Raw genomic sequence first — 15,000 nt, 5'->3', positions numbered from 1 at the left:
CTCCTCCTCCTCCTCCTCGCATACAAACGAAGTAACAGGTGTTAAAATAGATTCAATTAACATCTCTCTCTCTCTCTCTCTCTCTCTCTCTCTCTCTCTCTCTCTCTCAATTCCGGATGTGTTTGTACGTGCGTGCGTTCGCTTTGATACGCTTTGTTAACCACGTGTGTGTGTGTGTGTGTGTGTGTGTGTGTGTGTTTAAGAAGCAAGGTCTAAGTCTTTCTTTACACACGAGAGAGAGAGAGAGAGAGAGAGAGAGAGAGAGAGAGAGAGAGAGAGAGAGAGAGAAGAATAGACGGAAAAGAAAGAAATATAAAGAAAAACTGGAAAACAGAAGCTAGACACTGACCAGGGCAAAGAAAACCAGGCGGACAAGGCGAGGAAAAGGAAAAGGAGGAAAAGATTGAGGAAAAGGGGGATTTTTAAACGTGGGAAAGGAAGGCAAGAGAGAGAGAGAGAGAGAGAGAGAGAGAGAGAGAGAGAGAGAGAGGGGCGTGTTCTGGGGCTTTCCGAAGGTGTGTGTGTGTGTGTGTGTGTGTGTGTGTGTGTGTGTGTGTGTGTGTGTTCTAATCCTGTTCCTAAACGATTAAGCCCATAAAACTTAAGCTCAAATTCTCTCTCTCTCTCTCTCTCTCTCTCTCTCTCTCTTCCATAAAATCTAAGCTAATTCTACATATATTATACGATTCCTTAATTTCTCTCTCTCACAAAAATCTAAGCTAATTCTACATATATTATACGATTCCTTAATCTCTCTCTCTCGTCCACAAAATCTAAGCTAATTCTACATATATTATACGATTCCTTAATCTCTCTCTTTCTCTCTTCCACTATACAGGTAACACACACACACACACACACACACACACACACACACACACACACACAACCCCTTACGGAATGCGGCTGTCTGAGTCATCGCTTTAAGCTCGTGTCAATTCCCTGCACGTCACTTCTTCAAACGGGCCAACATTGCACCAACAACCTGCCTTGATTCCCTTGCACCTGACAGGCCAAGACACCAAGGCGCTAAACTGAGGCCCCTAGGGAATTCGTGTAGGGTGCTGGGGTGTCCTGGGGTCGGGGTATGGCTGGGGTAGGTTAGGTTAGGTTGGGGCGGTACCTTATAGCATTGCATAAACAGCCTTCCTTGATTCCCTTGCACCTGACACCCCAAGACCCCAAGGCGCTATACTGAGGCCCCTAGGGAATTCATGTAGGGTGCTGGGGTGTCCTGGGGTCGGGGTACCTTACAGCATTGCATAAACAGCCTTCCTTGATTCCCTTTGCACGTGACAGCCCAGAAGACCCCAAGGCGCTTTACTGCTGTCTCTATTGGAATTCATGCCACCTACTTTCAAACGTCCCAATTTTCGTAAAAAAATGAGAATATTTCGTAATTTCCATTCATAATTTCCACCGCGGCTTCAACAGTACTGATTTTCTGACAGGCTTGAAGAAACTGGCTCCTCTCGAATTATGGGTTGCCGACTTCTGGTGTAGGGCATGGGGGAAGGGGTGTCCTGGGGGCGGGGTATGTTAAGTTAAGGCGGTCCCTTCAACTGATTTCTCTTCTATTCCCTTATCTCCTTCCCTCCCTTTTTTACTTCCACACTCGCCCCTCCTCCTCCTCCTCCTCCTCTGTTCGTGTTATCAGATCACCAAATAAGGACAAAATTAGGTTCGTTATGTGGGAAGAAGGTGAGTTTGTGTACCTATAAGGAATTTGAGGATTGTTGAGCTAATACGTAAGCCAACCGAGAGGGTGAGGGAGGGAGGAGTGGTTACACACACACACACACACACACACACACACACACACACACACACACACACAGCAGAATTATAAGTTTTTTTTTGTTAATTTTGAAAATTTAATAAGTGAGTGTAATTTAAAGTTGAAAATATGGTTGAGATAATTACTACTACTACTACTACTACTACTACTACGACAACTACGACAACTACTACTACTACTACTACTACGACTACTACTACTACTACTACCGTTACTACTACTGTTACCTCCCCCACCACAACCTCTACTACTACAACTACTACTACTACTATTACTACTACTACTACCTCTACTACTGCTGTTACCTCCCCCACCACTACCATCATCCCCCCTACTACTACTACTACTACTATTACTAGGAACTTCGCTATGTCTATTTATAACGAACGTGATTCCCACTACGACCACAAAACGCATCATAAGACCGGAAACCACAACGTAAAGCACACACACACACACACACACACACACACACACACACACACACACACACACACAGAGGAAGTAGAAATAGAAAGTTGATCGCAGTTAACTCCACCTCATTATTATTATTATTATTATTATTATTATTATTATTATTGGTGAGGATGCGTCTAAGGAACGGTAAGTCACTAGCTCATTGGCGCAACACATTATATAAAAAAAGAAAAAATAACGTAAAAGTGCAAGTCGACAAAACGTTTATGTATTAGAAAAAACAACAACCCATCAAAACACAACCACACGAAAACGTTATCAGTGCAGCAAACGTTGAGGCCGCCAAAACAACACAAAGCGGAGAAAGAAGAAAAAAAGAAAAGAAAAAAGATAAAAGTTTGGGAAGTGAAAAACGAGTACAGGATTGCATCACGTTTGGAACACGAACAAGACGACCACAAGACCAACACATGACTTCCTTTATCAGCTGGTGCGGCCATGACACATACACACACCCGTCACGGGACAGACACACACACACACACACACAGAGAGAGAGAGAGAGAGAGAGAGAGAGAGAGAGAGAGAGAGAGAGAGAGAGAGACTGTGTGTGTGTGTGTGTGTGTGTGTGTGTGTGTGTGTGTGTCATGCTAATCACCTTAAGTTCATGAGCACTCGTGAGAAGAACTTAACTAAGCCGAAGGGAACGAAACGAAGAAGAAGAAGAAGAAGAAGAAGAAGAAGAAGGAGGAGGAGAGGTTGATAGTAATAGTGTTTCTTGAGGAGGTAAAGAGGAATATGGAAAAGAATAAAGAAGAGAAGAAGGAAAAGAAGAGGAGAAGAGAAAGGCGAGGAACGGAAATGGAAGAGAAGGAAGCTAAGGGAAGAACAAGGATGTGGAGGAACGATTAAGGGAAAGGAAGAGGAGGAGGAGGAGGGGTGGAGGGAGATATGTGATTCATTCCTCCGATGACTCTCACGTGGATGACTCAACTGCCACCTCCTCCTCCTCCTCCCCCTCCCAACACACCTTTACCCACGTGCCCCAACATGGCTACACCTCCTCCTCCTCCTCTTCCACCTCACCTCAGTCATTCCTTCTCCACCTCCTCCATTCCCCCCTCATCTCTTTCCACTTTGTCTCATCTCTCACCTCCCTCATTACCATTCCTCCCATACACCCTCTAATCACTTCCTTCACCTCCTCCTCCTACCATTTTTTTCCCTTCCTCCACCACCACCACCACCATTGTCCCTCTCCACTTCCATCTCCACCACCAACGTCGCTATTCCTCCCCTTCCACTTCATCCTCTCCTCCTCCACCACCACCACTGTCGCATTCATTAGTGCAAACAACATTTCCATCAGACAAGACTTGGCTCTTTGCTTATCTCCCTAATTAATCTATTCATCTTCTTTTTATGTCGGAGGAACGCGGTGGGCCTCGTGGCGGTCAACAGAGTGAGCGATAGAGGGGCGCGCTGCTCGAGGGTCTTGGATGATAGCGTCTTCAGAGTGTACAGCGATGTTCGACTGGCCACGATTGATCTCCCCGCCGCAGGGCCTCGGGGCAGCGCGCAGCCTCCCGCCCTGTAGGAGCCTCGCCGCCCGGCACCAGATAACACAGCACGGTGGCCACTTGCTATCAGATAAGGGCTGTGTCTGGTTCACCGCAGTGTTGTGGCGCCGCGCCGCAAACACCACCTGCCCCTCACGCCCTTGTCTTATCGCGGAGGGCATGAGTGGTCAACAGCCTTGCAATGCGCCACGCCACACCCCCGCCCCGCCCAAACACAACACCCCTACCTTGCTCTCCACACCGCCCACTACCCCCTCAAACCCTTTCCCTGCCCCGCCCAAAACACAACCCTACCTGTACTCCACACCGCCCACTACCCCCTTAAACCCTTTCCCTGGCCCGCCCAAAACACAACCCTACCCACACTCCACACCCCCAAACACATCCCCCACCTTGCACTCCACACGCCCAACCCCCGCCCCCCACAAGCAAACAGTTCCAACTCACGTATCCCTTGATGAAGCCCATGGTGGCGGTGTGTGCGTGTCACGGAGCCTCGGTGCACTGAACACTGGCTGTCACGGGAAGCGCTGCCGCACCCTAGCACCTCCGGCCGACGCGCGCCACAGAACTGCCTCGAGGCGCCCTTCGGATGGCTATATACTATCCCGCGGCTGGTGCCAACTGTCTTTAATTTAGACAATTTACGAAGCGTCCGCAGCTGCTGCCTTGGGTGTCAAAGGGGGAGTTTCTCGGAGGCTGGGTGGGGGTGGGGGTGGGGTGGGGGTGGGGGGGGGACTATAGTCTTGTCCAAGTTTAGTCGTGGGTCTGTTAGGTTACGTCACGTTGAGGTCACGGCGCGGCACAATTAGATTTCCACTAACTAGACTTCCTCTTAACTGTCGCTTCGGAGGTCTCATTAATTAATCCCGGCACTGTTACAAGACCCTCGGGCGGCGGCTGACGTGCCCGACTGATGCACAGCGAGGCCCTGCACGGCCTGACAAACGGCGGGCCACTCGCGGCCACGGCGGCAAGGACGAGGACGAGGACCGCAGACATTCCCTCACCCTCAGCGGCGTCCTTGTGGCAGGAACACCGCCGCGTGCCTCAGGAACACCGCGAGGCAACCCATCACCCTTTGCGATGAACCAACAGGTGTTACGCCAGCCGGGCCGCGACTCACATCCTCCGCCCTTGACTCACTCTATTCTCACGGCCCATCCATCACCCCGGAAGACAGCAGGAACCAAGCAAGACCAAAAGCTACTATAGTTTACGTACACTAAATTGGTCTCCCCGCCCCTTCCCTTACTCTCCCTTCAAGATAACATAAGCCTGTATTCTTAAACGTCTCTGCGTCTCAGTTCGCCTGTTTGAAAACCCTCTCGTAGAAGTTGCTGGGATTTTCACGGACTGTTTGGCAATTCTAGTGACAGTTCTACACGACTTCTGCACCATGAACAGGGAAACCACCCATGAGAACCCGGTTAATCTTCTCTGCGACCTTGGAAAACAGTCGTAATGGGAGGCAGAAACGTTTAGAAACACCAACCATTGACTCATATAACCTTGAATGAAAAAGGTCGGGGCTTGGGACAGCTCAGTACACGGATACTTTCTATTGCATGACCACATCGTTTTTCCCCTTCACTCTCCTTTTCTTTGAGGCCGAGGCAATAGGAAGGCGAACGAGGTGAGGGAAAGGACGGGAAGGGTCGGGGTATTGTCGTATACTACCGGTGTGCTAAGAATTCATCTCACGTTCTAAGTATAACCCACCGACATGACGTAAAGAGATAAGAAAGGTGCGGCCGAGTCTATCCACGAGCGTCGACAGACAGACAGGAAGCGAAGGGAAAGCTTGGGAGACGCAGGACGCTTTTGTTTTGTTATTTGTTGTTGATCTCTCTCGCTGATGTTAATAGACGTCAGAGGATGTTATAGACGAAAATAAGCGACGTGTGTGTTACATTCAACGTTGGGCTTTCACGCATAGAAGGTTAGTGAGCGGGAAAAATAGTGATGCAGGTTGACTTTGATATTTGTTGACTGAAAGAAAGAAAAAAAGAAAAGATGATGATAATGGTTGAAGAAGGAAAAAAATGAAGCAAAGAAGAAAAGGATGAAGAGGAAGAACAACATGGAGAGAAAATGATGAATGAAGGAAAGAGGGAAAAATGAAAACCGAAGGAAAGAAGAATATAAACAAATGATCAGAAAAAGGAAGATGAAGACGAAGATAAAAAAGATGAAGATAGAAAATGGAAGAAAGAAGAAAAGAACGAAGGAAAGAAAAAAACTAAACAGAAGATCAGAAAAGGAAGATGAAGAAAATGAAAAAGAAAAAAAAAGAATATAAACAAATGATCAGAAAAAGGAAGATGAAGACGAAGATAAAAAAAAGATGAAGATAGAAAATGGAAGAAAGAAGAAAAGAACGAAGGAAAGAAAAAAAACTAAACAGAAGATCAGAAAAGGAAGATGAAGAAAATGAAAAAGAAAAAAAGATGAAAAAGAAAAAAAAAAAGATCGTAAGTGATGCAACCAATTATGAAAAACTGAAGCAACTCAACACACATACAAACTAACACACAAACACTAACCAGAAACACTACCCAATTACTTACTCATAATTACTTTGTTTTTTACGCTGCTCCCCAGAAACAAGACGAAGAAGAATTGATGCAATGTTTAATTAGTACGAAAGACAAACAGGAAATTATGAAGGCGCGCTTGACATTATAAAACTCTTGGCGACGATTCTAAGACCCTCTCCCTTCCCTTCTCCTCCCCCTTCCCTTCCCCTCTTTCCTCTTTTCCTATAGTTTATCTCTCTCTCTCTCTCTCTCTCTCTCTCTCTCTCTCTCTCTCTTCTGTGTACTCTAGGTAAAAAAAAAGACCATTTCCTGTAAAACCTCATCTATTTAAACGTGTGTGTGTGTGTGTGTGTGTGTGTGTGTGTGTGTGTGTGTGTGTGCGAAGTCACGTTTTGGATATTGGCCACACACTCTCTCACACACACACACACACACAGGAAGAGGAGGGCGTTGGTGCACAAAATAATTTCACTGAATCGATATTTTGTGTGTGTGTGTGTGTGTGTGTGTGTGTGTGTGTGTGTGTGTGTGTGTGTGTGTAGGGGAGGAGGAGGCTGGGATATATATGTGTGTATGTGCGTATGTGTGTGTGGAAGGGGCTAGAATTCTGCATTTTGGTGTGTTTGTGGGTGAGTCATTGGTGTTTGCTGTGTATGGGTTTCACATGTGTAGGTAAAGTAGAACACCAGAAAATTGAATTTGAAATAGAAATCATCTGTGGACTTACAACGGAGAAGATGGACGCAAGGAGGCAGTGAGATGCTGGAATGGATGCTCAGATTCAGATGCTGGTTATTACTTGACTTAGAGGAAGAAACAAAGTAAAGAAAGGCTCAGAAAACGCATATTCCCTCTTATGTCACTATTAGTCCCGTGAATGAGGGGGAGCGAACGAGCGAGGAGGCGGGGCAACAATGTATGTGTGTGTCTGTGTGTATGTGTGTGTGCGTGTGTGACAAGCTATTAAAATCACCACGTAATAGACTAAAGCAATGATTGGTAGAGGCTGTGAGGGCTTGCAGGTTACAGATGATGGTTAGTACTTTGATTTGCATAATTGTCTTACTCTTTGTATCGAGGGCCGAGGGAGGGTTGAGCCAGGCGGTGTGCTCAGGCTTCCGTCCCTGGCATCATCTATTTCCAAAGGCCAAAAAGGGTATTAATCGGGTTCTCATGACTGGTTTCTTAGGCTCAGGGTGTAGAGGAAAGGTCAATCTACCACCAGGGTCATCAAACTACCCCTAGAAATGCCCATAACGCCTACGAAAGCCTTGTCAAATGTGTGTATATTGTCCGATTCTCTTTACCGAGGGCCAAGAGCGGGACACGTCGGTATCCTCAGACTCTCCCGCCGCTCACATCAACTATTTCCAAAGGTCAAAAAAAGGGATTAATCGGGTTCTCAGGAGTGTTTTCTTAGGCTCAGGGTACAGAAGAAGGGTCAATCTACCACCAGGGTCATCGTACTACCCCTGGAAATGTCCATAATGTCTACGAATGCCTTGTTAAATGTGTGTGTGTGTGTGTGTGTGAGTGTGAAAGTATGGTCGGGGCCGCCTCGCCCGCACACGACTGCCTGAGTTACCCGGTCGCTGCACACTGTCCTGCCTTCCTACGCCTCACACCTTGCCCTCTGTGCCTCCTTCTCGCCCTTCTCCTCTATAGAAAACATCCTTACATAAACAGATAGGCTCAGGGCTACACAACAAGGCCCAGAAAACCGTGATACAGGGCTTGGAAATGCTATCTGTGGGTGTTTGAAACGTCTCCTGAGTCACGTTAGCGGCGGGAACGTGTGAGAGACGAAGGAAGAAAGGCGTAACCTCCGATGTATATTCGCTCTTATTGCCTCCCGTCATAAGGCAGAGAATGAATGACTCAGGGAGGGCGACGAGGAGTTACGGTATATTCCGCTCGGCGTTCGCGGGGACCATCACGCTTCGTAAGATTCCCCTTAGGAGGTCACCTCGGGGCAGCACACAGGGGCCTTAGACAACCAGGAAAACCACCCACACACACTACATGACACATAACAACACGAATGATATGCAGCACAGCGGTTGTGAGGCCCTACATATGGCATGGGGGAGGGGTGAACGAAAGTCGGATCCGGGTTTGAACACCCAGAGGTGACACAGAGTGGTACAGCGCCGCGGAGCAACCACCAGTTTGCGGCGCTATTGACTGCCAGGGAGGTTCGGGGCAGCTTTTGACCAGTCACAAGAAGAGGATGAGGAATTTCTCCTAATCTAATGTTAAGGATTTGGCTGCATCGCGTTTGGCCCAGAATCCTACAAGACCGAGACCAAGAAACGGGCCGGAATCTAGTAAATTTCTCCTGCCGGGCGCCAGATTTGCCGGCCCGGGACCATATTCTTCACCCCGTCGGCGCCCCAGCACACATATTTAAGGCTTTTGTAGGCATTTCCAGGGGTACTTACATGACCCTGGTGATAGATTAACCCTACTTCTTTCCCTTTGAACCTACGAAACCACTCATTATAACCCGGTTCATCTCGTTTTTGGCCTCAGGTAAAAGTTAATGTACGAGGCGGCGGAAGCGTCTGACATATTCTTCACCCCGTCGGCGTCCCAGCAAACATAATTATTTAAGGCTTTTGTAGGCTTTGTGGGCATTTCCAGGGGTAGTTATATGACTCTGATGATAGATTAACCATTCTTCTTTACCTGTGAACCCAAGAAACCACTCATTAGAACCCGATTGATATCCTTTTCGCCCTTTGGAAATAGTTAATGTACGAGGCGGCGGAAGCGTCTGACTCGTATTCTTCACCCCGTCGGCGCCCCACCACACATATTTAAGGCTTATGTAGGCTTTGTGGGCATTTCCAGGGGTAATTATATGACCCTGGTGATAGATTAACCATTCTTCTTTCCCTATGAACCTACGACACCACTCATTATAACCTGGTTCATCTCCTCTTTGGCCTTTGGAAAAAGTTAATGTACGAGGCGGCGGAAGCGTCTCTCATTCACCCTTCGTCGCCCAAGCACATATTTAACAAGGCTTTCGTAGGAGTTGTGGGCATTTCTAGGGGTAGTTTGATGACCCTGGTGATAGTGTGACCCTTCCTCTGTACCCTGAGCCTATAGAAACCACTCATGAGAACCCGATTGACCTCCTTTTTGACCTTTGGAAATGGTTGATGTGGCGGGCGGAAGCGAGAGAGAATACCAAACTCCCTCCTCTCTCTCTCTCAGTGTCATAATATCTGGCGCCAACTCAGTGTGTGTGTGTGTATAGCCGTCGCCTCTTTCTCTCTTCCTAGAACTTGTTTGTGTTTCATCTCCGCGACATCATAACGTAACATCCACCTCTTATCAGGTCATCGCAAGACCCCCCTACGAGTTCCACGGACAGAGAGATACACAGAAAGAGACAGACCGGAAGACAGAGGCAGACAGACGGACAGACACACAAGGGCATATCACGTAAGACTGACAGAGAGAGACAGGAAACAGAACGAAAGGCAGATAGACGGAGGGAGAAACAGAGACAGACAGAAACAGAGACAGCAAAGAGAGACATATATACAGGTAGAAAGACGGAAATAAACAGGAAAAAGACAGACACACAGGAAATAGAGAACGAAAGGCTGACATACAGACGTAGAAACAGAAAGAGACATACAGAAACAGACAGCACAAATACATAAATACAAATAGAAAGACGGAAATAAACAGGAAAAAGACAGACAGACAAAGACAGACAGACAGGAAATAGAGAACGAAAGGCAGACAGACGGAGGCAGAAACAGAGAGACAGAAACAGACAGACAGCAAAGAGAAAGATATATATACAGGTAGAAAGACGGAAATAAACAGGAAAAAGACAGACAGGCAGACAGAGATACCAGTTCACATCACGTAACATACCCCAACAAATCCCTTTCACGCACACAGACAGACAGAGACAGACAGGAAAGAGAGAAAAACAGAGACATAAGGGGATAGTAGTAATAGTAGTAGTAGTATTAGTATTAGTAGTAGTAGTAGTAGTAGTAGTAAGAATAGTTAGCCCTTCCAGTTACACCCACAAGCCTTCCTAAGAATCACTCACTTTCTCCGTTATTGCATCATGAGTTAGGCAATCCATTAACTTTCTTGCCCCGTGGCCGCCCCGTTCCCCGCCCTTCCTGCAACCCCTGGCCCTGCGCCCTCCCTTGAACACCCCCTAAACTGACCCACAAAGAGTTACTTCAACGGGAAGGAAGGAAGGAAGGAAAGGTGAGGAAAGGTGGAGACGGGAGGCCCGATTTTGGCTGCCCCAGAAGGCTCCTAGTGACAAAGAAGAAGGTTGAACAGGACAGGGAGGAGAAAGATAGGAGAGAATGGAAAGGAGAGGGGATGGAAGAGGAGGAGGAGGAAGAGGAAGAGAAAGTTATGGGGGAGGTAGGGGAAGGAAGGGAAAGAGGAAAGGAATGAATTAAAAAAGAAAAAAGAAAAGGGGAAGGAAAGAAGAGAGGGAGAAGGAAGGAAGGGAGGGAAGGAGGGAGGGAGAGGAAGCTAGAAACGATTGCACCGGGGAAAGGGAACGGAGGGAGAGAAAAGGGGGAGGGAGGAAAGGGAGAGAAGTGGGCACTCTCCCTTTCAGTTTCCTTGTGTGTGGGGAAGGCCGTGGGTGTTACGTCAGGGCACCACCACCACCACCACCACCACCAGTTCTACAGTACTCGGAAAAAAAAGAAGGAAAAAAATGAAAGAAAAAAAAGGAAAAAGAGAAGAAAAACATAAAAAGGTAAAAATAATAGAAAAAAAACACGAGAGAGAGAGAGAGAGAGAGAGAGAGAGAGAGAGAGAGAGAGAGAGAGAGAGAGAGAGAGAGAGAGAATCAGACCAGCCACCCCCAAAACCACCACCACCACCACCACCTACCAAAGAGGAGCTACTGTTGCCCGCGTGAATCGCCGGAAACAGCCGCTCCCAAGCCTTCCTGAGGGGCCGCGTCCTACACATAAGATCCTGGAGTCCTATTCTCACACGCTTCCGCCTCCGACATCAACTATTTCCAAAAGACGAAAAGGAGATCAATCGTGTTCTAGTGTTTTTTTAGGTTCACGGTACAGAAGGAACAGACTACCACCAGGGTCATGAAACTATCCTTGGAAATGCTCAGAACTCCTACGAAAGCCTTATCGAATGTGTGTTTCTTAGGTTCACGGTACAGAAGAAGGGTCAGACTACCACCAGGGTCATGAAACTACCCCTGGAAATGCTCAGAACTCCTACGAAAGCCTTATCGAATGTGTGTTTCTTAGGTTCACGGTACAGAAGAAGGGTCAGACTACCACCAGGGTCATGAAACTACCCCTGGAAATGCTCAGAACTCCTACGAAAGCCTTATCGAATGTGTGTTTCTTAGGTTCACGGTACAGAAGAAGGGTCAGACTACCACCAGGGTCATGAAACTACCCCTGGAAATGCTCAGAACTACGAAAGCCTAATGGAATGTGTTTTTCTTAAGTTCACGGTACAGAAGAAGGGTCAGACTACCACCAGGGTCATGAAACTATCCTTGGAAATGCTCAAAACTCCTACGAAAGCCTTATCGAATGTGTTTTTCTTAGGTTCACGGTATAGAAGAAGGGTCAGCTGTATTCTCAAACGTATCATCGCCTCCTTGCATGGCTACCCCTGTTTGAAAAGCCTCTCGTGGATGTTGGTGTGCCTTCCATGGACTGTTTTGTGATCCCAGTGATAGTTTTACACGGCTCCTGCGTCTTGAACGAGGAAAAAACACTCGTGGGAACCCGACTATTCTCCTATGTGATGCCAGTGATAGTTTTACACGGCTTCTGCGTCTTGAACGGGGAAACGCACCCACAAAAATCCGGTTACTCTTCTCAGTGGCCTTGGGAAACGGTCGTAATGGGAGCCCTGGAGCGGTGCGAAGTTCCCATGGGATCTGGACAGCTCTCCCGGACCCGGACACAAGACAGGGGCACTAAACACATACCCACGCGAGGGAACAACACGCCCAAGGAATAGGATGTGTCATGTGTCTCCTTGTAATAGCCTTAGGGAATAACTGGAGGGTGTGTGCTCAGCTGACGAGGAAGCTGTGGTCGGGTATTCTTACACGCGTCCGCCTCCCACATCAACTATTTCCAAAGGCCAAAAAGGAGATCGGTTGGGTTACAATGTGTGTTTCTTTAGGTTCATGGTAAAGTGGAAGAGTCAGACTACCACCAGGGTCATAAAACTACCCATGGAAATGCTCAGAACTCCTACGAAAGCCTTATCGAATGTATGTTTCTTAGGTTCACGGTACAGAGGAAGGTTCAGACTACCACCAAGGTCATAAAACTAGCCCTGGAAATGCACATAACTCCTATGAAAGCCTTGTCAAATACGTGTGTGCTTGGGCGCCGAAACAGCATGTTGTGGACCCAAGCGAGATGTCTCTTTATCACGGAGGGGAGAGAGAGGACAGGAGGACCCACTTCTACTAATATCAGGTATAGTTGAGGCTGCCCACGCTACCTAACTGCCCACAAAGCCACACATTACAGCTAATAGGCGATAACTAGGTAATACTAAACCGCTCTTGAAGGGAACAAAAGCTGGCTGGGATGCACGGGACGGGACTGGCGCAGGACCTATAACCCAACCCGACTCCAAATTCTCGAGTCCCTCCTAACTAACGCCACCGGTACCCTACAAAACCCAAGCCCGCCGCCACTTTGTCACCTCCCCCGCCACCGCCGCCGTCGCCTGGAGCCCCGAGTGTCACAAGGGGCGCCAGGAAACATGTCGGAATACTATTAAGAAGACACTAGACCTGCCCTCGTTTCCTCCCTTGCCCAGTGTCGCCGCTCAAGGTCTCGATATCTGGGTTGTGGTTACTGTGTGTGTGTGTGTGTGTGTGTGTGTGTGTGTGTGTGTGTATAAATATAAAGATAAAAGAAGAATAACAGATAAAAAAAGGTAAAAAAAAGATAGAAGATAAAAATTAGATGTTGTAAATGATAATAACAGAAAGGATTATCAATTACTAACTAAATCTACCTTATCTATAGCAATCCCCATCATCCTCAGCATCCCATCTCTCTCATCTCCCAGCAATCCCCAGCATCCTTACCTCATCTCCCGCCCTCAAATTTCTCTCACCTCCCAGCAATCCCCAGCATCCTCAGCATCCCATCTCCCGCCCTCAAATCTCTCACCTCCCAGTAATACCCAGCATCCCTCAGCATCCTTACCTCATCTCCCGCCCTCAAATTTCTCTCACCTCCCAGCAATACCCACCATCCCTCAACATCCTTACCTCATCTCCCGCCCTCAAATCTCTCTCATCTCCCACTCAACCCTTCTTCATGCTATGGTATCTACCTCTACCTCTATCTATACCTCTGTGCCTCTTCTACCTTATCCCCAGACATTCCCCCAACATCCTTAACTCATCTCCCGCCCTCAAGTTCCTCTCGTCACTGCAGTAAACTAGTTCCATTCCCTTAATTGACAACTCTCTCTCTCTCTCTCTCTCTCTCTCTCTCTCTCTCTCTCTCTCTCTCTGCTTTCCAATTATCGCTTTTGGTCAGGTTACCAATTAGGGGACGCGCCTGATCACCTCCGAGCGGCCAAGGCGACTGACCCGCCCCGCGCGTCGCCGGCCTGAAGCTGGCCCGGCGCGCCGACCATAACAAAATAGAAAAAAATAAATGAAAACAAAATAAAACTCAGTCCACTCACCCATCAAGCCGAACCCTAGATTATCTCTCTAAAAAGACCACCAGAGATGAGCTCCGGGAGACAGCATGAGCCAAGCAAGATGGCGCCACTATAAACATTTGCCTGCGCCACAACGGGCTGGGGCCGACCCATGGAGATAGAATTGGTGGAGTCGACCCGGCCCGCTAATCCCATTCATTGAGGTGAAGCCGAGGAACTGTCAAATTTTCGGCCAAAAGATGAGGGTGGGCGAGCCTGGCCGAGCGGAGCCTGACCTGACAACACCTGACTGACACCTGGCCGTAAAAATGACAGCTCGGGCGATTCACTTAATTGGGCTGATGTCGACTCCACCAATTCTACCTCCATGGGCCGACCACCAGGCTCCACCAAGAAAGTCGACCCCAGCCAGACGCGAAAAAAAAAAAAAAAAAAAGTTTGACGTCGGTGTAAAGACTAAGGACGCGCAGCAAGTTAAGCTAATGAACACACACAGCCATAAGGGTCGACACGGACGCTAAAGGTAACGCAGTGAAAGTTTATTATACGAATTGCGACCACGGCGACCATCAGGCAGGGACACGGGCCTTATGGAGTGGGGCAGGGTCTCTCTCTCTCTCTCTCTCTCTCTCTCTCTCTCTCTCTCTCTCTCTCTCTCTCATAAATATTCAATCATCAATCGAGTATAATACCGGATCATTCATTAAGTTTTGACCCGGTTATTCGAATGCATTGCTCTCTCTCTCTCTCTCTCTCTCTCTCTCTCTCTCTCTCTCTCTCTCTCTCTCTCTCTCTCTCTCTCCTACACTAACCTAACCTGCATCACCACCAGTATTAATCAAAACATTCTCGTACCTCTAATTATAATCAACGTTCTGTCAAGTCAATCATAAGAAACGTACAGTGGTCGGTATTGTCAAACGTTTCTGCCCCTCACATCAACTTCTTCTTTCATTTTCTTCTATATCTTCCT

The 15,000-nt window shown here is 47.7% G+C and overlaps 1 protein-coding gene across 10 annotated transcripts in view; it reads right to left on the bottom strand.

Annotated features, from left to right (window-relative positions):
* The window catches only part of LOC127003578 (NAD(+) hydrolase sarm1-like), a 186,584-nt gene that overhangs the window by 38,597 nt on the left and 132,987 nt on the right, over positions 1-15,000 (bottom strand). Inside the window, exon 1 of one of the 10 annotated variants that reach the window (XM_050870474.1) lies at positions 4,243-4,394. The exons of the other annotated variants lie outside the window; for them this stretch is intronic. Within the exon in view, the coding sequence (XP_050726431.1) occupies positions 4,243-4,263 (21 nt within the window). The 5' untranslated portion in view covers positions 4,264-4,394. Of the gene's footprint in view, positions 1-4,242; positions 4,395-15,000 lie in introns of those variants that run through there. 10 annotated transcript variants of the gene reach the window in all.

This window comes from Eriocheir sinensis, chromosome 25 (genome assembly GCF_024679095.1).
Source record: "Eriocheir sinensis breed Jianghai 21 chromosome 25, ASM2467909v1, whole genome shotgun sequence".
Classification (NCBI taxonomy): Eukaryota; Metazoa; Arthropoda; class Malacostraca; order Decapoda; family Varunidae; genus Eriocheir; species Eriocheir sinensis.
The sequence above is the reverse complement of the archived record's forward strand: the minus strand, read 5'-3'. Positions and strand labels throughout refer to the sequence as shown.